We start from the raw sequence: 24,517 nt of genomic DNA, 5'->3' as shown, positions 1-24,517 counted from the left end.
TAATATGTGATATTATTCAAATCAGAATATCATACTTGATATTGATTAGTAAAGCATATACAGATAAAGCATAAGGCTACCCATATATTATTCATTCAATATTTAAAAGTCAATATTTCTTTTGAAAAATTATTTTTGAAATAACAAAAACTAATGAGATAGAAATCATACAGAACAGACCTCTGGAGAAATTATTTACAAATACAGACAATCTGATCCTCCCTATGTCATCATCTCTCTATAAACACACACTGTCATATTACTCTCCTAGAGTTAAACTTGAACTGATCACAGACATTATGCCCTTGGCCTTTGTCCTCTAAGTCCTATTCAGTGAAATTAGTCTTGTGTAGAAATCTGGTGACTTGTAGTACAAAGCTTATCTATTTCTTTCATGAATCTTCATAACAAACCAGAGGAGGTTGGTGCCACCTTAGTTGGGGAGAACGGGCTCGTGGTAATGACTGGAGCGGAATCAGTGGAACGGTATCAAATACATCCAGCACATGGGTTCCAGGCGTTTGATGCCATTCCATTTGATCTATTCTGGCCGTAATTATGAGCCAGAACAGTTACATGTAGATGACGGAAACCTAGCAGTGCAACATCCCCAGCATGAGAGCAGGGTTACAACCCAACCCTAAAAGCATTACTCTGTGATTCACTACGCATAAATAAACAGTTCTTAGTGTGTATTACCAAAACAGAAAAACATATTCATTAGAAAACAAAGCATTAATATTTATCACACACACACCTCAACGGGACTACATCGCTGTCAGAGACACCTCTGATTGTCAGATCTGTATATCAGGGCTTTCCTATAGAGAAGTATGGGAACAGTTTATCAGTAAACGTGTCTTTACGTGTAGATGTGTGTCATGCCTTTGGCTTCGTAGGACACCTCCCCGCTGTCATAGTTCAGCTGAAAACTGATCCTCTGGGGTCTCCTTAGAGGGGGAGTCTTACCGCCTGCCCAATACTCACTGCTCTTCAGCCGTAAAGCCGAGACTCCATACATTAGGCCTACATATAACTCCATCTTCCTGTTGACTGACTCTCTGGTCCCCCACCTCCACCTCCCAGCTGTACTTTCCTGAGCTGAACCCCTCAGAGCCCAGTTCCTCTCTGGGTTGTCAGGGAAATGCTGCCTTTTACATAAATTTCACATCCTGGTCAGACCATCAGACAGATATAGCCTACATTCAGCAGTGTTGGGGTCCAGAATCACAGGAGTGTATTGGACGATCCCTTGCATCTTCTCCCAGACTCTGAACTGCAGGTTACCCAGGTGTTTGGCCACAGCTATCACCGCTCCTAAGACCAGCTGTGGATCCGGCAGTGTGCACTGTAGCTTGTCTGGGTGTGTTTTTAGTCTGTGAGAAATGACAGCTTCTTTTTTTGGAGAGTTTCTGCTCCAGTGCAATGATGTTTTGAGATCATTTCAGTATCTCTCTGGCGATCATCTTTCCCGCCTCCTTCTCCCTCAGTGCAGCCAGTCTGGCCTCATCTTCCTCTTTCAGGAACTGGTGAAGCACATCCAATTCCCCTGATCTGTTTCTCTGTGGACACCAGCTGCATGCTTCTCCTACCGAGTGTTCTGAAATGTGCTCTACTAAACAACACCACATTCCCTGTACACTCTAATTGAAGAAAAAAAACATACAAGTATCCTTTGACTAATAACAAGACATCAGACAGGACTTTATTGCCACAGATTTTATTGCAACAGAAAAAAAATCAGCCATGTTTTACATCACCATTCAAGTGTTTCAGGACAGCAATAAAAAGGCTAACCATAAAAATGTTAAACAATGCTTTCCCCATTCATAAAAAGAAACACAGACATACTTCACAATAAGGTCCCCTGAAGACAAATAAATGTTTTTTTTAAACAATAACAAAAACAATAAAAGTAATTTCAGGCTAGTTTGACCAAAATAATGTCCCCACACATTTCTTTCTTGCAAAGCTTCACAGTATAATTTGATCGTTAACATTTTGGTCTACTGACCTTCTTAATGCTTTGATCAAAACATTAACAGTCAGTAACTTTTATTCATCATAACAGTGAAACATTGCAAGCCAACAGTGTGAGGGAATGTATTTTTTATTTGAGTCATTAATATTTCAAGAAACCTGGAAAACACTCTTGGACTGGAAATCCAAAACTGAATATCATACCCCTTAAACCATTGTTTTTGTTTAAAAAAACAGTAGTAAAACAGAGTGATATTCAGTGAGTATTCCAGGCTAAAAACGTCTACAAGCCTTCCGAAGCCTTCATCCTTTCTCAGGCCAGTTTGACCAGCCCCTCGCTGGCCTCCCACAGTTTTTTGGCCACACCGGCGTCTCTGGCGAAAGGTCTCAGCGTGGCGGGCTGGCAGTCAGTGAAGTATCCCCCACTGTGCTTGGCAGCCTCGTCCGACACGGCGCAGTAGACCACGGTCTGAGCGCCCATCTCACACGGCACGAAAAACATGAACATGATCACCTGCACCAGCATACGGAACAGGATGGAGTAGTGATATGTCCAACTGCTCTGAACATAGCCTGGAAAACGGAGGGAGATGTAAGTGTGATGCATAAAATAATTCCCACACACTGATTCTGTGCCCCAAAATGGGGGTATCAAGTAGCTATCCTTGTTTAAAAATGTGTTGTCTTTTCTTTTTTACATTTTTAATCACTTACCAATTAACTTTCAATCGACAAGAGAGTTGTGCCTCCATTTTCTGAAACCATGTCTGTGTGCATGCCACTGTGAGACAAATAGTCAGCCCATCTCTTCCATCACCCTGGCCGTTTCATTATATGACTATTTGATCTATAGCTATGACTGTATTCGTATATAATCTACAGTATACAGACCAGTGTTTCCTCTGGAAATTGTAGTAGCAGAGGGGGGAGTTGATTTTATATTATAAATGCTTCAGTATACAGTATACTGTGCAGGTTAGAGAAAAAAATAGATCACAATAAATTGACCCATTTTACTCAATAACTATGTATTTTTTTATGCAGTTATTTTCCATTAGCTGCAGGGCTCTAGACAGTTTTTCCAGTGCCAAGTAAGACATGATAGAAGTTAGCTATTTCATCTAACATGAATGCTGGATAAGATGTTTTATTGTCACATAGTACTACGGCTCCCCCTACTACGGCTCCCCTGTAGCAAATTAGGGTTAAGTGCCTTGCTCAAGGGCACGTCGACAGATTTTTCACCTTGTCGGCACGGGTATTCGAACCAGCAACCTTTCAGTTACTGGCCCAACGCTCTAACCCCTAGGCTACCTGCCACCATGATGGATATTGTGATGTGCAACATGTCAAAATAGAATTCAGAATTACCAGATGTATTTTTGCTTGCATCTTTTTTTGTGCACATTGGCCTAGGCTAATATATGCTACATAAATAACCACCTAAGGAAGTAGGAACTCAAAACACATTAGCTAGATTGCTAACTCTAAATATGATATTATAGCTCAAAGTCATTTATAATTTAACAGTAAAATGATTGTCCTACAAAAACTTTCCATGGGTAGGTCTATAAGCTACTTCATGTATTCATCGCAAATGGCGTGCTCCGTTCCGTTCTGCCAGCGCATCATCTAAATTACATAGGCTACTCCGTTTGTAAAGTGGTGGTATTTCCTCAAAATTAAGAGTTGAGAAATATGTATACTTACAGAAAGCTGAGACTATCCCCTAAAGCTTGGGCCCCCTCACCATATAGCATATAAACATGTCATAAGCCATGGAAAAACGTTTAGAATTAAACTAAATTAACTATAAAACTGCACATTTTTCTCCCATGGCAAAATGTGTAGAATTGCAGGAAATTATCTTTAAAACAGAAACATTTTCTCTAAGAAGTTAGCTGACTAGGGGAGAGGGGAGAGGGTTGACTAGTGCAGGCAGGTTAAAAAAATGAAATGTTTTACCTTTATTTAACTAGGCAAGTCATTTAAACCTGTTGAGGACAGAGGGCGCTGTTTTCACTTTGGGGGAAAATCGTGCCCAATTTAAACGGCCTTGTACTCAATTCTTGCTCGTACAATATGCATATTATTATTACTATTGGATAGAAAACACTCTCTAGTTTCTAAAACCGTTTGAATTATATCTGTGAGTAAAACAGAACTCCTTTTGCAGCAAACTTCCTGACAGGAAGTGGAAAATCTGAAATCGATGCACTGTTCTAGGGGCTGCCTATTAAAGTCCTTGATATTTATTAGTTTAGATGCACTTCATACGTCTTCCACTAGATGTCGACAAGCAGTGAGAGAAGAAATGGAGTGTGTAACTTGATCTGGGCTCGAATTATAGCTCTTGGCATGACGTGTCACCAGTTTCCTGTTTTCTGGAGAGCGCGAGGAGGGACCTGGATTTGCCTTCTGATAAGCTGACGTTATGGACGACTAATATCTCCGGCTTTGATTTTATTTGATACATGTGACAATATCATCGTAAAGTATGTTTTTCAATATAGTTTAATCAGATTATTGAAATTTTTTCGGGAGTTTTGCCGTGTTCCGTTCTCTTCCGTTTGTTGACGATGGAGAGATTCGTGCCACTTGGCAAGTGTGCTTGCTAAATCAAGAGGGAAAAAGGCCGTTCTAAAACCAAACAACGATTGTTCCCGACAAAGGACCCCTTGTACAACATTCTGATGGAAGATCAGCAAAAGTAGGACCCATTCTATGATGTTATTTCATATATCTGTTGTACATGTGAACTAGTCGTTTGCGCCCAGCTTTTGGGTACTCTCTCTATACCTAAGCTGGATGTCGTAATGAAGTTATTTTTAGAATTCTAACACGGCGATTGCATTAAGAACTAGTGTATCTATCATTTCCTATACAACATGTATTTTTTAGTTATGTTTATGAATAGTTATTTGGTCAGAATATGTGTGTCAGAAAAAGTGTCAGAAAAATATCCGGATGTTGTGGGGAAAAGATGCTACGTTAGCACAACGTTAGCACAATGTATAACCACTGATTTCAGCTCTAAATATGCACATTTTCGAACAAAACATAAGTGTATGTATAACCTGATGTTATAGGACTGTCATCTGATGAAGCTTATCAAGGTTAGTCAAAATTATATATCTTGCTGGTTTATTCGCTATCGCTAACGTGCCTATTGCTATCGCTAACGTGCCTTGATGAATGAATGTGGTAGTGTGGTAGGCTATTGTAGTAAGCTAATATAATGCTATATTGTGCTTTCGCTGTAAAACACTTAAAAAATAGGAAATATTGGCTGGATTCACAAGATGTTTGTCTTTAATTTGCTGTACACCATCGATTTTTCAGAAATGTTTTATGATGAGTATTTAGGTATTTGACGTTGGTGTCTGTAATTATTCTGTCTGCTTTCGGTGCAATTTCTGATTGTAGCTGCAATGTAAACTATGATTTATACCTGAAATATGCACATTTTTCGAACAAAACATAGATTTATTGAATAACATGTTATAAGACTGTCATCTGATGAAGTTGTTTGTTGGTTAGTTTGGTTGGTTCTTGGTTAGTTAGGTTTGCTTTGTGCATGCTACCTGTGCTGTGAAAAATGTCTGCCCTTTTTTGTATTTGGTGGTGAGCTAACATAAATATATGTGGTGTTTTCGCTGTAAAACATTTTAAAAATCGGACATGTTGGCTGGATTCACAAGATGTGTACCTTTCATTTGCTGTATTGGACATGTTAATGTGTGAAAGTTAAATATTTCTAAAAAAAATATCTTTTGAATTTCGCTCTCTGCCTTTTCAGTGGAATGTGGGAGGAGTTCCGCTGGCGGAACGCCAGAGCCAGACAGGTTAAGAGCAAATTCTTATTTTAAATGTTCAGTGGCAGAACAACATATTTTTACCTTGTCAGCTTGGGGATTCGATCTTGCAACCTTTCGGTTAGTAGTCGATCGCTCTAACCACTAGGCTACCTGCCGCCCAAAAGGTTGAGACTTTACTAATTGAGGGGTGAGGATGAGGAATGACAAAGTTCCTAATTTGTATTCCGTAACAGTGACTGGCACGCTCAGCCTGTCTCTCCAGTGACTAGAGAGCAGTATCGAGGACGGTGTTGTACCCGGACTAAATAACCTGCAGAACGATGTTGTACCAGGACAGATGATCTACAGTGCATTTGGAAAGTATTCAGACCCCTTGACTTTTTCCATATTTTGTTACGTTACAGCCTTATTCTAGAATGGATTAAATTGTTTTCTCTCCTCACCAATCTACACACAATACCCCATAATGACAAATCAAAACAGTTTTTTAGGAAAAAAAGGAAATATCAAATTTAAATAAGTATTCAGACCCTTTACTCAGTACTTTGTTGCAGCACCTTTGACAGCGATTACAGCCTTGAGTCTTCTTGGGTATGACACTACAAGCTTGGCACACCTGTATTTGGAGAGTTTCACCCATTCTTCTCAGCAGTTTCTCTCAAGCTTTGTCAGGTTGGATGAGGAGTGTTGCTGCACAGCTATTTTCAGGTCTCTCCAGAGATGTTCGATCGGGTTCAAGTCCAGGCTCTCGATGGGCCATTCAAGGACATTCAGAGACTTGTCCCGAAGCCACTCCTGTGTTGTCTTGGCTGTGTGCTTAGGGTCATTGTCCTGTTAGAAGGTGAACCTTCACCCCAGTCTGAGCTGAGCACTCCGGAGCAGGTTTTCATCAAGGATCTCTCTCTACTTTGCTTCGTTCATCTTTCCCTCTATCCTGACTAGTCCCTCAGTCCCTGCCGCTGAAAAACATCCCCACAGCATGATGCTGCCACCACCATGCTTCACCGTAGGGATGGTGCCAGGTTTCCTCCAGATGTGACGCCTGGCATTCAGGCCAAAGAGTTCAATCTTGGTTTCATCAAACCAGAGAATCTTGTTTCTAATGGTCTGAGAGTCCTTTAGGTGCCTTTTGGCAAACTCCAAGCGGGATGTCGTGTCTTTTACTGAGGAGTGTCTTCCGTCTGGCCACTCTACCATAAAGGCCTGATTTTTGAAGTGCTGCAGAGATGGCTGTCCTTCTGGAATGCTCTCTAATCTCCACAGAGGAACTCTGAAGCTCTGTCAGAGTAACCATCGGGTTCTTGGTCACCTCCCTGATCAAGGCCCTTCTCCCCCGATTGCTCAGTTTGGCCGGGAGGCCAGCTCTAGGAAGAGTATTGGTGGTTACAAACGTCTTTCATTTAAGAACGATGGAGGCCACTGTGTTCTTGGGGACCTTCAATGCTGCAGAAAGTTTTTGGTACCCTTCCCCAGATCTGTGCCTCGACACAATCCTGTCTCGGAGTAGTACGGACAATTCGTTTGACCTCATGGCTTAGTTTTTGCTCTGACATGTACTGTCAAATGTGGGACCTGACAGAGACAGGTGTGTCCCTTTCCAAATCATGTCCAATCAATTGAAAATACCACAGGTGGACTCCAATCAAGTTGTAGAAACATCTCAAGGATGATCTAAGGAAACACGATGCACCTAAGCCCAATTTCGAGTCTCATAGCAAAGGGTCTGAATACTTATGTAAATAAGGTATTTCTGTTGTTTATTTTTAATACATTTGCAAACATTTACAAAAACCTGTTTTTGCTCTGTCATTATGGGGTATTGTTTGTAGATTGATGAGGAACATTTTGTATTTAATCAATTTTAGGTAAGGATGTAAAGTAACAAAATGTGGAAAAAGTCAAGGGGTCTGAATACTTTTCGAATGCACAGAGGAAAAGTGAATGTGCATAACAAAACTGTATTGAAAGTACGTTTCGTATAAATACTATGTTTTTGCAGTGGCAGCAATGATTTTGCCATGGCGCAGGACCACAGCTAAACTAATACATCGGAAACACTGTTACAGACACTAGTGCATCAAGCCTCAACAGGGTGCACAGCGTAGGTGGTCACCCCTTTCCTCTCTGTCTTCTTGGCCATTAGATTATTTTAAATAGTCATAATCTATCATCGTCTCAGTGTGACAAATTTAATCTAAGTTTACAGTAGTGCTTCAAGCCTCACCAGGGTGCACAGCGTATGTCGTCACTCCTTTGCCCTCCATCATTCTACCCAGCTCCTGGCTGAAGTAGATGTTGGCCAGCTTGCTGCGGCAGTAGGTGAAGAAGGGCAGCAGGTTATAGTTGAGGTCCTGGAAGTCTAACTTCTGGTACTTGTAGTTGGAGCAGGTGAGCGTGACCACGCGGCTGGGGGCCGAATCCTTCAGGCGGCCCAACAGTAGGTTGGTCAACAGGAAGTGGCCGAGGTGGTTTACACCGAAACACATGCTGAAGTTGTCCTCCGTCCAGTCCAGCACGCTGGGCATGGCTGTGAGTGGAGGGGGGAGGTTAGCTAGCGAGATTGCTTAATGTTTGAGTTTACTACCTCTGCTCTGAATGCCAAAGAGTCTAAGGCAGGTGTGTCAAACTCATTCCATGGAGGGCCTAGTGTCTGCAGGTGTTTGGTTTTTCCTTCAATTAAGACCTAGACAACCAGGTGAGGGGAGTTCCTTACTAATTAGTGACCTAATTCATTAATAAAGTACAAGGAAGGAGCGAAAACACGCAGCCACTTGGCCCTTCGTGGAATGAGTTTGACACCTGTGGTCTAAGGGCTTCTTTATGAGGGTGTCACAGACTCCTCTCTCTCACCTGCGTTGTTGATGAGGATGTCCAGCCTCTTCTCTCTCTGAAGGAAGGTCTTACAGAAGTCTTGTATGGAGCGCATGTTGGCCAAATCCAACTCCATGTGATGGACGTTAACGTTGTGACCCCTGATCTTGATCTCCCTCACCGCCTTCTCAGCCTTGTCCACATCACGGCAAGCTATGATGACACGGGCACCTCGTATCGCCAAGGCAACCGCCGTCTCTTTGCCGATGCCAGCATTGCCACCTAAAAGAGACAGGTAGGGTGGGAGGGAGAGAATGGATGATGATTATTATTACAAAGCCATAATGTCCAATGATGTAGCTCTAATGTACAGGAAATGATGTGAAATAGACTACAGTCTAAAAAAACGAAACAGTGATAATATATTAACGTGAAATAAGAGGATATCATCAATTAAACATCTGAATAAGGGGGGTATGGTTGCTAACAGCACTCAGTGACTTTAAAAAAAATACATTAATCCTCCCTCTGAGAGGGTTTACACTAGACAGGACAGCCACAGTCAAAATTGGCTATATCGTATAAATTCATAAAAACAAAAATGAGCTTTTTGGTCTTCATTTCAAGTAAGGATTAGGCATAAGGTTAGCAGTGTGGTTAAGGTTAAAATTACATTTTAAGAGAAATTGTAGAAAAAAGCTGAGTTTATGCCTTTGTGCCTGCGGTAACTAGTAACAACCCTAAGAGGTGTTACCTGTTTTATTTCATGTTAATAGATCAATTCATGCATCACTCAACCTTTGCAAGTGGGTATTGTATTAGCTAGCACAGGAGTTTTCAAACTGGGGTCTGTGGCTCCCCATGTTTTTTTTTTTATGTGAAAAAATATATATTTTATGAATATCGCTAGCTGCAACAGAATAACACCGTGGACACCATTCTTATGTCTCTGCATCCAGTATGAAGGAAGCTAAATGTAGTTTCACAAGCCAATGCTAACTAGTGTTAGGGCAATGACTGGAAATCAACAGAAACAGTTAGCAAGCTAGCTGTTCATGTTCATCTGACTCTCGGGAAAGGACTTAATTGCCAAAATCTCAAACTATCCCTTTAATACGGAGGAAATTACAGTCATTGGAGCCATTTAGTGTTTTTCTGTATAGAAAATTCTTAGGCGTGCCATGCAAGTGGTAATTTTCAGGATGGAAAAACAGTTTGTGTCAACTTAAACAACCAAAACCAGATAGAAAGCATATAACTATACATATATTTTTTTACAATACCATATTTGAGAACTAACAATCAAATAAAAGGTAGACAGTCAGGGAGTATAGAAAATTCCCAAAACTGGGTATTCAGGGGAAATGCCCAATGACTTTAGTATATTGCTTGAGCAGACGAACACAGCATTACCCTTGGCAAAATACATAGAATTGCAGAACATTTGCTTTAAAACAGAAACATCGTCTTTCAGCTCCATGACAAACTGTATAATTGCTGGGAATTAGCTTCAAAACTGCGAAATGTTCTCCCAGATCAATTGATTTTTTTCTTCTTTTAGAATTGCAGAAAATGTGCTTTACAGCAAAATGTTCTCTGTGCCACCAAGATATCTTTCTAGTTTATACCTGTCACTCACAGGAGGTTGGTGGCACTTTAACTGGGGAAAACAGGCTCGTAGTAATGGCTGGAGCAGAATATTTGAAACGGTAGCAAGTATAGCAAACACATGGTTTCCATGTGTTTGATGCATTCCATTATTACCTCCGTTCCAGACATTATTATGAACTGTTCTCCAATGTGGTCACAATAACGAAACTGTAACGTTACCAAATCTATTAATTTTAAAATGTTTATTACTTCTAATTGCCATCATCATATACCTGATGAGAAGACATGATTTCAATTGTTTTACTAATGGGGGTCGCCGGTTCGACTAGGTGGTGGTCCCTGGGCAAGAAAAGCTTGAAAACCTCTGAGCTAACAGACGTAGTGCCAGAAACTCTGTGGTACTGATTGTAGCTACGCTATGTGCGATTGGCGCTAGGTCTACATAGCTAAAACGAGTCCATTTCGGCGCACGCGCGGCTACCAGGTTAGCCAATTTGCTAGCTAGCTATCTATCTGCCTTACCAGTAATGATAACTGTTTTCCCATCCAGTCTTTTCAAGTCCGTGCAATATCTCCTCATTTTCATCCATTTCAAAATCAAATAGCAAACTAATGAAGTAATAATCGTATACAAAATATACATTTTTGTAAGCAAGCTGGTTAGCCACATAAAATAATCATGGACGCTCTTCTTGCAATGACGTCAATGAATTAACTGAAAACTAGCTAGAGGCTAGTAAACTGTAGTTAGCATTCTGGTCGACATTAGACACGATACATCCATGGCGTACATAGAAACGATTCGTCTTCGTCTTAGTGACAGTTCATAACGAATTCCCATTTCCCTACCAAACAATAAAAGAAAAACTGCTCCAATAACGTATTTCAATATATATTGATAGCCAGTTGCTAGCTCACAGACAGTGTGTAAATGCGCATGCGTGGAAACACTCCGCAGTTCAGTTACGCCACAATTCGTTGGCATCTATGGCATCAAGGACAGGGCTACCTACTAGAGAAGGCTCAATTCCCGTGGGTCGCAGACAAAGATCAATGGGGCGTGGTCGGCATTTTTCATCCTGCGGGCTGTCAAACAGATGATTAAAGTATAGTTTAGGCCAATACATTGCCTAGAAATAAACATTGATCACCTATATTTGGGGTGGCAGGTAGTCTAGTGGTTAGAGCGTTGGACTAGTAACCGAAAAGGTTGCAAGATCGAATCCCCGAGCTGCCAAGGTAAAAATATGTCGTTCTGCCCCTGCCCCTGTTCCTTGGCCGTCATTGAAAATAAGAATTTGTTCTTAACTGACTTGCCTAGTTAAATAAAGGTAAAATATATTTCCTCTTCTGAATGTCTTCCCATTCCTAAAAGGTAGGCTATAAAAATAGCTCTAAGAGAAAGTGCAAGTCTCTTCAAACTACATCTATCCCACTAATACAATTAGTCTAATATAATGGGCCACATGAGAATCTCTGGTAATTTAACCTATTTCTTAAATTATTGTTGCGCAATTGAAATTGCAAATTGCTGGGACAATGGCTGATTGTAACACAAACTCAATTCGTGCAAATTTGTACAAAAGGTATTTCAGCAGATTTCGTACGTTTTTGTGTGGCTTAATTCATAGGAAAATACATTTGTGTGACTTCATTCATAGGAAAATAAATGGGGGGGAAAACTTCAGAATAAAAAAAAAAGTTATTTTAGCTATGCATGATGGGCATGATGCCGTTTTTTGTGTGTCCCACATTTATTTATAAAAAAAAACAAATGTGTTAACAACCCAATATTGTTAATCAACCATGTTGTCACTGAAATAATTATAATATAACCAGTAGCCTTACGTTGTTTTTTATTTATTAAGGCCAATACTGTTTTCTATGCTTGTTTTCGCCTAATACTTGATGATTTTCACATAAATTAATTCCCACAAAAACAAACAAAATCTGCTAAAAAACTTTTGTACATGTTTGCACGAATTGAGTGTGAGATTGTGTTGCTGGCAAGTGCAGGTCATTCAGTGCAGGTGGGGCAGAGCAGTTTGGAAATAATGTCATTTTTAAAATAATAATCATTGAAATAATAAAGCCACATACAAACTTGGTCTCTTTTTTGCTTTCTTGAGTAAGGCAGCTCCAAAATGCAGGTGTTTCAGCCTAGCTCAGTGCTTTCTGTGGTGGTGGGGCAGCCAGTGGAAAATACAGAGCGTAGGGGCTTGTAATGTTCTCTACTTTGGCTCCGTATTCTGTCACTCATAGGGACACTACGTCACAGCAAAATCTAAGGGTAGAAATCGAAAATTCAAGCTGCCATAGAGTTAGAATAGAGTTAGAAGTGCCCATCCAAGAAGGCTCAAGGTCATTGGCCATAGATAAAATTATGTCAAGTTATATCTACTGTAACTTTGATTGGACTCATGTCAACATCATACTTTCAAAACCTTAGCTAGCAAGCTAGCAGTCATTATCATGAATCAAGTCGACAACCTACTGGCAAATCCTTTTCAATCCTTGTCATATGAAGATAAATTATGGATAATAATAATAGATCACTGACGTCATCATGATTCAACCTTGTTTTTTCCCCCAGTTGTCTTGAAAGCACCATAAATCCAGAGACTTTGATGACAAAGTTTGATGACAAAATTTGCTCACAAAGGACCGCCGCGCCACCTTTCTGTTCAAGTGAACACAGCACAACAAGGTGAGTCCAAAAATGTATTGTATGCTGCTGCATAAATTATGTAATATGCCAGGGAGATAGGTATACTGTCTGTAGCTAAGAAAGTAATACCCTGTGTATGTTGTGTAGTAAGCTGTTAGTAGCCAATGTGCCTCACCATAATAACTTGGTCCCTTTCCCCATTTATTTATCCTACGGTTCTGACTTGATGTACAGGGAGAATACTGTAAGAACGGCCCAAGTTCTGAATTCTGTCGCTGTACATTTCAAAAGTGCTGAACAAATAGTTAAATTGACTATGTCCGTCCTAGCTCGCTCATTATTGTCTTAATCAAAATTACGAATTGCCTCTTATCCGCTCGTTGTCCTCTTATGCCATAGTTTTTACATCTCAATTGTCAGTAGAACCCACATTTATTTAAGCAAGTCAGTCATATCAGCTCTGTTTTTTAAAAGGCAGTAAATGAGGCTGAATTAACTGTTTCGCTGCCAGACAAGGCTCTGCTGATAACCAGGTGTAGCAGTGGTAAGGATTCATTCCATGGTGCTGAAAAGAAAGCTCTGCTGTTGGGACAGCTTTATGTAGGCCCAAACAGTTTGTATCACAACTCAGGATAACACCCAGATGTAGACACAGGAGGCAGATAGTTAGAATCTCAAAAATGTATTTTTTCCCAGGCAAAGGGCAGGTCGAGGGCAAGCAGTGGTTGGTAAACCAGGTCAGAGTCAGGCAGGTACAAGACGGCAGGCTGGCTCAGGATCAGGACAGGCAGAAAGGTCAGAACCGGGAAGACTAGAAACAAAACTTGAAAACAGGAAAAAATGGATAACACGCTGGTACGTCCTGAACAAGACAAGACAAACTGGCTACAGACAAACAGAAAATGCAGGTATAAATACATAGGGGATAATGGGGAAAAGGAGAGACACCTGTTGCACCCCCTCTCCCCCCCCCATTCACTTAGTCCTGCATGTTGGAGCTCTGAGCCTGAGATGTTCACTGTACAGACAAGCACAAGACAGGTGCAGATTTTATTTTACGATTCAGTGTTTAATAGTCACAGGTTTTGTGTTCAGGGTCGTAGGTGTGATTGCAGGGGACAGTGAACATCTCAGGCTCAGAGCTCCAACATGCAGGACTAAGTGAATGGGGGGGGGGGTGCAAGTAGCTGACTAGTGGGGGCCATTCAGCAGCCTGATGGCCTGAACGTAGAAACTATTGGCCAATCTTCCAGTTTTTGCCATGATGTTCCTGTATTACCCTTGTCTGTGTAATTGAAGCAGGGAGAACAGGGCATGGCTTGGGTGGCTTAGCCTTATGAACATATAAACTTGGTTGCATTTAGTATCTGTGCTAGAATGGTTAGAAAGTCCATAAAATAAAGAAACAAATGCTATACATCGGTATTGGTCAATATTGCAAAGAAAATCAGCTCTACAGAGATATCCAATAATGTTGGTTGGAATATGAAAATTAATGTATATTTTATGATATGATTAAAAGTTAATGATGACGTTATAACAAAAACATTGTAACTTGAAGAGTTTTCATAATGTGTAAATGATGTTCACATACTGTATGTTGTGTAGAAAATATCCAGATCAAAGAGAATGTTTTTGTGACAATGAGGCTGTGATTTTTGTTGTCTAACGAGATCATAGTAAATTGTGATACCTTACCTCGTAACTAGATACCCCCGGGAACCCATTAAGCGTGTCATAAAGACAGAAACGCCCCCTTTCTACCCTAGGGTATAAAACATGTGAGTTGAGAATTAACATACTAGACTAGAGGACCACGCGCTGCAGGTCCACGAGTAGTCACGACCCAGAAACACAACACGAGGTTGAAGAGGACAAAGGAACCTCTTAACAATCAATGCTACGATTGAGTACTATATCTAAGAAGGTGAATTCAAGAAGGACCACCCGGTTATTCTCTTAAAGTCATCGGTTGTCTACACTGCTTTCATTCCCAAGCTGGGAGCGTCGACACAGCTGATTATCCTCCTCAGAAAACCACTCCCACAGAATGAGTGCAAGGAAACCGACAACTAAGAGAAAAGACATTGTGACATCTTGTGGACAATCAGAGACTTACACCTGAGAACGAAGGAGACGGCCATCGAAAGAACAAAGAGTCGGTCGAACCTATCCCACCAAGTGGAACTCGGCCCGCGAAGAGATACCCAACGGAGATCTTCAACACCTTAAATAGATGCATTACAATTCTTACCCATAAGAGCGGCAGTTCGGGGCAAGGTGTTAGGGCTAAACTAAGCATAGTTTACAAATGTATCCAAGTGTTGCTTTTCTCTCTTGCTCTCGCTCTCTCTCTTTAAATCTACATCTTGTGTAACATGTGTCATATCTTGTTGGTCCGCTAGGGACCAATTGTCATTTTATTAAGTTCTAATAAATAACCTAGACTATGTGTGTGTATCTGATGTTATAAATAATCAACTCAATTTGTGTGGTACGGAATGAATAGTGAGACCTGGGTTTGTGCAGATTTAAAGGATTATGCGACGTTCAGAATGAGACTGATATGAGGAAATGATTGGCTGCTATAATGTCGAGATTCTGATTTATTCTTTAGTTCATTTGGGAAACGGTAACTCATTAAACAAACTCTTCCCGTGGTGCCCCAGGTAAATAATGAGTTGATTGTTACATGATTAACTACGAAAGGCTCTTCATTCAGTAGCCATGATTGTGTTAAATAGACATGGGCTGGGGCCTCAGACTGTCCTCTGCCTGGGGCCTCCAAATCACTAAGTCCACCCCTGACAGTAATGTCAGGGCAGTGTGGAGTGGTCCCATTGTTTTTATTTATAAAGCAATGAATACATGTTAAATGTTTTACTTTAGTGAACTATCCCTTTAAAAATTCTAACAGTACATTTCTGATGTTAGAGAAGCTTCCATTGAAGATTACTCACCCCGAGTTCAATTTGATAAGTAACTCTCCAACCATGTGATTTAAAACCATAGCAAGTACATTTTTTCAAAAACAAATGACAATCAATAACATGAAAGTCTGCATTGAAATTTAACAATACAGCTTAAACTATCATCTTATTATCAATTTCTTTTAGCCAATCATCAGTCATCATTGCAGTACAAGTTGAGTGCCCTTCCCTGTACAGTGGGGCAAAAAAGTATTTAGTCAGCCACCAATTGTGCAAGTTCTCCCACTTAAAAAGATGAGAGAGGCCTGTAATTCTCATCATAGGTACACTTCAACTATGACAGACAAAATGAGAAAAAAAAATCCAGAAAATCACATTGTAGGATTTTTAATGAATTTATTTGCAAATTATGGTGGAAAATAAGTATTTGGTCACCTACAAACAAGCAAGATTTCTGGCTCTCACAGACCTGTAACTTCTTCTTTAAGAGGCTCCTCTGTCCTCCACTCGTTACCTGTATTAATGGCACCTGTTTGAACTTGTTATCAGTATAAAAGACACCTGTCCGCAACCTCAAACAGTCACACTCCAAACTCCGCTATGGCCAAGACCAAAGAGCTGTCACCAGAAACAAAATTGTAGACCTGCACCAGGCTGGGAAGACTGAATCTGCAATAGGCAAGCAGCTTGGTTTGAAGAAATCAACTGTGGGAGCAATTATTAGGAAATGGAAGATATACAAGACCACTGATAATCTCCCTCGATCTGGGGCTCCGCGCAAGATCTCACCCCGTGGGGTCAAAATGATCACAAGAACGGTGAGCAAAAATCCCAGAACCACACGGGGGGACCTAGTGAATGACCTGCAGAGAGCTGGGACCAAAGTAACAAAGCCTACCATCAGTAACACACTACGCCGCAAGGGACTCAAATCCTGCAGTGCCAGACGTGTCCCCCTGCTTAAGCTAGTACATGTCCAGGCCCGTCTGAAGTTTGCTAGAGAGCATTTGGATGATCCAGAAGAAAATTGGGAGAATGTCATTTGGTCAGATGAAACCAAAATATAACTTTTTGGTAAAAACTCAACTCGTCGTGTTTGGAGGACAAAGAATTCTAAGTTGCATCCAAAGAACACCATACCTACTGTGAAGCATGGGGGTGGAAACATCATGCTTTGGGGCTGTTTTTCTGCAAAGGGACCAGGACGACTGATCCGTGTAAAAGAAAGAATGAATGGGGCCATGCATCGTGAGATTTTGAGTGAAAACCTCCTTCCATCAGCAAGGGCATTAAAGATGAAACGTGGCTGGCTCTTTCAGCATGACAATGATCCAAAACACACCGCCCGGGCAACGAAGGAGTGGCTTCGTAAGAAGCATTTCAAGGTCCTGGAGTGGCCTAGCCAGTCTCCAGATCTCAACCCCATAGAAAATCTTTGGAGGGAGTTGAAAGTCTGTGTTGCCCAGCAACAGCCCCAAAACATCACTGCTCTAGAGGAGATCTGCATGGAGGAATGGGCCAAAATACCAGCAACATTGTGTGAAAACCTTGTGAAGACTTACAGAAAACGTTTGACCTCTGTCATTGCCAACAAAGGGTATATAACAAAGTATTGAGATAAACTGTTGTTATTGACCAAATACTTATTTTCCATCATAATTTGCAAATAAATTCATAAAAAATCCTACAATGTGATTTTCTGGATTTTCTTTTCTTATTTTGTCTGTCATAGTTGAAGTGTACCTATGATGAAAATTATAGCCCTCTCTCATCTTTTTAAGTGGGAGAACTTGCACAATTGGTGGCTGACTAAATACTTTTTTCCCCCACTGTATACATGCTGAAAGTCAGTAGTTAACTTCTTATGGCGGCAGGGGCAGTATTGAGTAGCTTGGATGAAAAGGTGCCCAGACATGCCCAGAGTAAACTGGCATCCACCAAATCCAGATTCGTCCGTCATACTGCCAGATGATGAAGCGTAGCAGTCAGATGTCCTTTGTCCTCGTCCTGTCCCGTGTATATATATTTTATATATTTTTCTTCGCATTTCTTTTTATACATATTTTTTTCTTCTTAAAAACTCAACTTCAAAACACTCTCCTGCAACCCACCTCACCAAATGTGGTGCGGATCTGTTTTTTTTCCTCAAAGGTATTATTCACCTCGTATCCGAAATCTACAACAGAAGCTAGCCAGAAGTTAGCCAGCTCACAAGCTAACGTTAGTAGTTCAGCTAACCACAGCTAGTGCTCATCAGCTATCCTTTAGCTCGGAAAACTATTGCCAGTTTTGTACAACGCGACTCAGACCAGAGCATACCAGACCTTTTTTCTCTCCATATCCCCGGATTTTTACCGCAAGCTCTGGACATTTACACCTGGATCTTGCAGCTAACCAGCTGCTATCCGAGTGACTATTGGCTAACATCAATTCCGGAGCAAACACCAATTATCCCGGAGCTAGCCAGCTGAAGAGTTCCATCAGCCACTCCTGGGCTACAATCACCTATCCGGACCCGTTTACTGCCGATGCGGAGCCCCACCGGGCCTTCACGACTGGGATACCGACGTTATCTGCCCGAGGGAGTTATTCAACTGGCCCCTCCATCGCGACGTAACCTGAACGCCCATATGCTAACTGCGGCACGCTAATCGTTAGCTGTCTTGAGCATATCGGCTGCTATCTGAACAGACAACCTCTCTTTCGCCATCGCCATCCGGCTTGGATTCTCTGTCGACACGACCACGTCTGGTCTGCAGGCGAATAGCCCATCCGCTGTGCCCTCAACCGGCCTCCGTCTGAGCAGACCCCCTCCGTCTGAGCAGACCTCCCCCCGGGCTACTAACTTTAAACGCCGCGGGCTAGCTTAGTGGAGGCCTCACTGCTCCATCTACGGCTGCCCCCTGGACACTATGATCACTTGGCTACATAGCTGATGCCTGCTTGACTGTCCATTAATTCACGGTACTCCATTCCGTTTATTTGTGTTTTATCTGTCGGCTCTGTGCTTTAACTCAGGAACTGTGTGTAGTTAATCCGACCCTCTCTGCCTAGCCGTCGACATTTTTACCTACTGCTGCTGTGTTAGCTGACTAGCTGCTGTTATATCACCTGTTGTTTTAGCTAGCTCTCCCAATCAAGACCTGCAATCACTTTACGCCTTATTGCATGTCTCCCTCAAATATCAATATGCCTTGCATACTGTTGTTCAGGCTAGTTATCATTGTTTTGGTTTGCAATGGACCCCGTAGTTCCACTCTCCGTACCTCTGATACCTCCTTTGTCCCACCCCCCACACATGCGGTGACCTCACCCATTGAGTCCAGCATGTCCAGAGATACAACCTCTCTTATCATCACCCAGTGCCTGGGCTTGCCTCCGCTGTACCCGTGCCCCACCATACCCTGGTCTGCACATTATGCCCAGAATCTATTCTACCACGCCCATAAATCTGCTCCTTTTATTCCTTGTCCCCAACGCTCTAGGCGACCAGTTTTGATAGCCTTTAGCCGCACCCTCATCCTACTACTCCTCTGTTCCTCGGGTGATGTGGAGGTAAACCCAGGCCCTGCATGTCCCCAGTCACCCTCATTTGTTGACTTCTGTGATCGAAAAAGCCTTGGCCTCATGCATGTCAACATCAGAAGCCTCCTCCCTAAGTTTGCCTTACTCACCGCTTTAGCACACTCTGCCAACCCTGATGTCCTCGCCGTGTCCGAATCCTGGCTTAGGAAGGCCACCAAAAATTCTGAGATTTCCATACCCAACTATAACACTTTCCGTCAAGATAGAACTGCCAAAGGGGGAGGAGTTGCAATCTACTGCAGAGATAGCCTGCAAAGTTCTGTCATACTTTCCAGGTCTATGCCCAAACAGTTCGAACTTCTAATTTTAAAAATTAATCTCTCCAGAAATAAGTCTCTCACTGTTGCCGCCTGCTACCGACCCCCCTCAGCTCCCAGCTGTGCCCTGGACACCATCTGTGAATTGATCGCTCCCCATCTAACTTCAGAGTTTGTTCTGTTAGGTGACCTAAACTGGGATATGCTTAACACCCCGGCAGTCCTACAATCTAAGCTTGATGCCCTCAATCTCACACAAATCATCAAGGAACCCACCAGGTACAACCCTAAATCCGTAAACATGGGCACCCTAATAGACATTATCCTGACCAACTTGCCCTCCAAATACACCTCTGCTGTCTTCAATCAAGATCTCAGCGATCACTGCCTCATTGCCTGTATCCGCCACGGGTCCGCGGCTAAACGACCACCCCTCATCACTGTCAAACGCTCCCTAAAACACTTCTGCGAGCAGGCCTTTCTAATCGACCTGGCCCGGGTACCCTGGAAGGATATTGACCTCATCCCGTCAGTTGAGGATGCCTGGTCATTCTTTAAAAGTTACTTCCTCACCATATTAGACAAGCATGCTCCGTTCAAAAAACGCAGAACCAAGAACAGATATAGCCCTTGGTTCACTCCAGACCTGACTGCCCTCGACCAGCACAAAAACATCCTGTGGCGAACTGCAATAGCATCGAAGAGCCCCCGCGATATGCAACTGTTCAGGGAAGTCAGGAACCAATACACGCAGTCAGTCAGGAAAGCAAAGGCCAGCTTTTTCAAGCAGAAATTTACATCCTGTAGCTCTAACTCCAAAAAGTTCTGGGATACTGTAAAGTCCATGGAAAACAAGAGCACCTCCTCCCAGCTGCCCACTTCACTGAGGCTAGGTAACACGGTCACCACTGATAAGTCCATGATAATCGAAAACTTCAACAAACATTTCTCAATGGCTGGCCATGCCTTCCTCCTGGCGACTCCAACCTTGGCCAACAGCCCCTCCCCCCCCGCTGCTACTCGCCCAAGCCTCCCCAGCTTCTCCTTTACCCATATCCAGATAGCAGATGTTCTGAAAGAGCTGGAAAACCTGGACCCGTACAAATCAGCTGGGCTTGACAATCTGGACCCCCTATTTCTGAAACTGTCCGCCGCCATTGTCGCACCCCCTATTACCAGCCTGTTCAACCTCTCCTTCGTATCATCTGAGATCCCCAAGGATTGGAAAGCTGCCGCGGTCATCCCCCTCTTCAAAGGGGGAGACACCCTGGACCCAAACTGTTACAGACCTATATCCATCCTGCCCTGCCTATCTAAGGTCTTCGAAAGCCAAGTCAACAAACAGATCACTGACCATCTCGAATCCCACCGTACCTTCTCCGCTGTGCAATCCGGTTTCCGAGCCGGTCACGGGTGCACCTCAGCCACGCTCAAGGTACTAAACGATGTCATAACCGCCATCGATAAAAGACATTACTGTGCAGCCGTCTTCATCGACCTGGCCAAGGCTTTCGACTCTGTCAATCACCATATTCTTATCGGCAGACTCAGTAGCCTCGGTTTTTCTAATGACTGCCTTGCCTGGTTCACCAACTACTTTGCAGACAGAGTTCAGTGTGTCAAATCGGAGGGCATGTTGTCCGGTCCTCTGGCAGTCTCTATGGGGGTACCACAGGGTTCAATTCTCGGGCCGACTCTTTTCTCTGTATACATCAATGATGTTGCTCTTGCTGCGGGCGATTCCCTGATCCACCTCTATGCAGACGACACCATTCTGTACACTTCCGGCCCTTCCTTGGACACTGTGCTATCTAACCTCCAAACAAGCTTCAATGCCATACAACACTCCTTCCGTGGCCTCCAACTGCTCTTAAACGCTAGTAAAACCAAATGCATGCTTTTCAACCGTTCGCTGCCTGCACCCGCACGCCCGACTAGCATCACCACCCTGGACGGTTCCGACCTAGAATATGTGGACATCTATAAGTACCTAGGTGTCTGGCTAGACTGCAAACTCTCCTTCCAGACTCATATCAAACATCTCCAATCCAAAATCAAATCTAGAGTCGGCTTTCTATTCCGCAACAAAGCCTCCTTCACTCACGCCGCCAAACTTACCCTAGTAAAACTGACTATCCTACCGATCCTCGACTTCGGCGATGTCATCTACAAAATAGCTTCCAATACTCTACTCAGCAAACTGGATGCAGTCTATCACAGTGCCATCCGTTTTGTTACTAAAGCAACTTATACGACCCACCACTGCGACCTGTATGCCCTAGTCGGCTGGCCCTCGCTACATGTTCGTCGTCAGACCCACTGGCTCCAGGTCATCTACAAGGCTATGCTAGGTAAAGTGCCGCCTTATCTCAGTTCACTGGTCACGATGGCTACACCCACCTGTAGCACGCGCTCCAGCAGGTGTATCTCACTGATCATCCCTAAAGCCAAAACCTCATTTGGACGCCTTTCCTTCCAGTTCTCTGCTGCCTGCGACTGGAACGAATGGCAAAAATCTCTGAAGTTGGAGACTTTTATCTCCCTCAACAACTTTAAAAATCTGCTATCAGCAGCTAACCGATCGCTGCAGCTGTACATAGTCCATCTGTAAACTACCCACCCAATTTACCTACCTCACCCCCCCATACTGCTTTTATTTATTTACTTTTCTGCTCTTTTGCACACCAGTATCTCTTCTTGCACATGATCATCTGATGATTTATCACTCCAGTGTTAATCTGCTAAATTGTAATTACTCGATTTATTGCCTACCTCATGCCTTTTGCACACATTGTATATAGATTCTCTTTTTTCTACCATGTTATTGACTTGTTTATTGTTTACTCCATGTGTAACTCTGTGTTGTTGTCTGTTCACACTGCTATGCTTTATCTTGGCCAGGTCGCAGTTGCAAATGAGAACTTGTTCTCAACTAGCCTACCTGGTTAAATAAAGGTGAAATAAAAAAAATAAAATCACTCCAGAGGACCGGTTTCCAATGCTCCAGAATCTAATGGTGGCAAGATTTACACCACTCCAGCCGACACTTGGCATTGCGCATGGTGATCTTAGGCTTTTGTGCGGCTGCTCGGCCATGGAATCCCATTTCAAGAAGCTCCCAACAAACAGTTCTTCTGCTGAGGCAATTTGGAACTCGGTAGTAAGTGTTGCAATCGAGGACAGACGATTGTTACGCGCTGCACACTTCAGCACTCTGTGGTCCTGTTCTGTGAGCTTGTGTAACCTACCACGTTACGACTGAGCTGTTGTTGCACCTAGATGTTTCCACTTCACAATAACAGCACTAACAGTTGACCGTGGCAACTCTAGCAGGGCAGAAATTTGACAAACTGACTTGTTGGAAAGGTGGCATCCTATGATGGTGTCACGTTGTATGTCACTGAGCTCTTCAGTAAGGCCATTCTACTGCCAATGTTTGTCTTTGGAGTTTGCGTAGCTATGTGCTCGATGTTAGTCACCTGTCAGCAATGGGTGTGGCTGAAATAGCCAAATCCACTAATTTGAAGGGATGTCCACTAGAGGTCGAATGATTAGGATTTTTCAACGCCGATACCGATTATTGGAAGAGCAGAAAAAGCCGATACCGATTAATCGGCTGATTTTTTAAAAAATTATTTTTTTATTTGTAATAATGACAATTACAACAATACTGAATGAACACTTATTTTAACTTAATATAATACATCCATAAAATCAATTTAGCCTCAAATAAATAATGAAACATGTTCAATTTGGTTTAAATAATGCAAAAACAAAGTGTTGTAGAAGAAAGTAAAAGTGCAATATGTGCCATGTAAGAAAGCTAACTTTTAAGTTCCTTGCTCAGAACATGAGAACATATGAAAGCTGGTGGTTCCTTTTAACATGAGTCTTCAATATTCCCAGGTAAGAAGTTTTAGGTTGTAGTTATTATAGGAATTATAGGACTATTTCTCTCTATATGATTTGTATTTCATATACCTTTTGATTATTGGATGTTCTTATAGGCACTTTAGTATTGCCAGTGTAACAGTATAGCTTCCGTCCCTCTCCTCGCTCCTACCTGGGCTCGAACCAGGAACACATCGACAACAGCCACCCTCAAAGCAGCGTTACCCATGCAGAGCAAGGGGAACAACTACTCCAAGTCTCAGAGCGAGTGATGTTTGAAACGCTATTAGCACGCACCCCGCTAACTAGCTAGCCATTTCACATTGGTTACACCAGCCTAATCTCGGGAGTTGATAGGCTTGAAGTCATAAACAACGCAATGCTTGAAGCATTGCGAAGAGCTGCTGGCAAAACGCACAACATTGCTGTTTAACCTGTTGAGGACAGAGGGTGCTGTTTTCACTTTGGGGGAAAATCGTGCCCAATTTAAACGGCCTCATACTCAATTCTTGCTTGTACAATATGCATATTATTATTACTATTGGATAGAAAACACTCTCTAGTTTCTAAAACCGTTTGAATTATATCTGTGAGTAAAACAGAACTCATTTTGCAGCAAACTTCCTGACAGGAAGTGGAAAATCTGAAATCGATGCTCTGTTCTAGGGCCTGCCTATAAATGTCCTTGATAATTATTAGTATACATGCACTTCATACGTCTTCCACTAGATGTCGACAGGCAGTGAGAGAAGAAATGGGGTGTATAACTTGATCTGGGGTCGAATAAAAGCTCTTTGTATGACGTGTCACCAGTTTCCTGTTTTCTGGAGCGTGCGCGAAGGGACCTGGTATTGCCTTCTGAAAGGCTGTCGTTATAGGCGACTAATATCTCCGGCTTTGATTTTATTTGATAAATGTGACAATATCATCGTAAAGTATGTTTTTTCAATATAGTTTTATTAGATT

At 42.4% G+C, this 24,517-nt stretch overlaps 1 protein-coding gene across 1 annotated transcript; it reads right to left on the bottom strand.

The window, feature by feature from the left end:
• Positions 1-1,704: 1,704 nt before the first annotated feature.
• si:dkey-174n20.1 (uncharacterized protein LOC796174 homolog) lies at positions 1,705-11,203 on the bottom strand. The gene is made up of 4 exons (XM_055920410.1): positions 10,743-11,203; positions 8,649-8,891; positions 8,023-8,325; positions 1,705-2,553 (listed from the first exon to the last, which is right to left on the bottom strand). Exons 1-4 carry the CDS (start codon positions 10,888-10,890, stop codon positions 2,294-2,296), a joined length of 954 nt encoding a protein of 317 aa, XP_055776385.1. The 5' UTR covers positions 10,891-11,203; the 3' UTR covers positions 1,705-2,293.
• Between the last annotated feature and the right edge of the window lie 13,314 nt (positions 11,204-24,517).

The sequence above is a fragment of the Salvelinus fontinalis genome, chromosome 4, assembly GCF_029448725.1.
Source record: "Salvelinus fontinalis isolate EN_2023a chromosome 4, ASM2944872v1, whole genome shotgun sequence".
Taxonomy (NCBI): domain Eukaryota; kingdom Metazoa; phylum Chordata; class Actinopteri; order Salmoniformes; family Salmonidae; genus Salvelinus; species Salvelinus fontinalis.
This window is presented reverse-complemented; position numbering and strand designations above follow the sequence as displayed.

Bases quoted from the DNA above. Each gene is read 5' to 3' on its own strand.
- si:dkey-174n20.1 (XM_055920410.1), bottom strand. From the start codon at position 10,890: ATGTGGCTAACCAGCTTGCTTACAAAAATGTATATTTTGTATACGATT. The intron at 8,892-10,742 runs GTAAGGCAGATA...TGTCTCTTTTAG, and splicing joins GAAAACAGTTATCATTACTG to GTGGCAATGCTGGCATCGGC. The intron at 8,326-8,648 runs GTGAGAGAGAGG...CTCCACTCACAG, and splicing joins CATCCTCATCAACAACGCAG to CCATGCCCAGCGTGCTGGAC.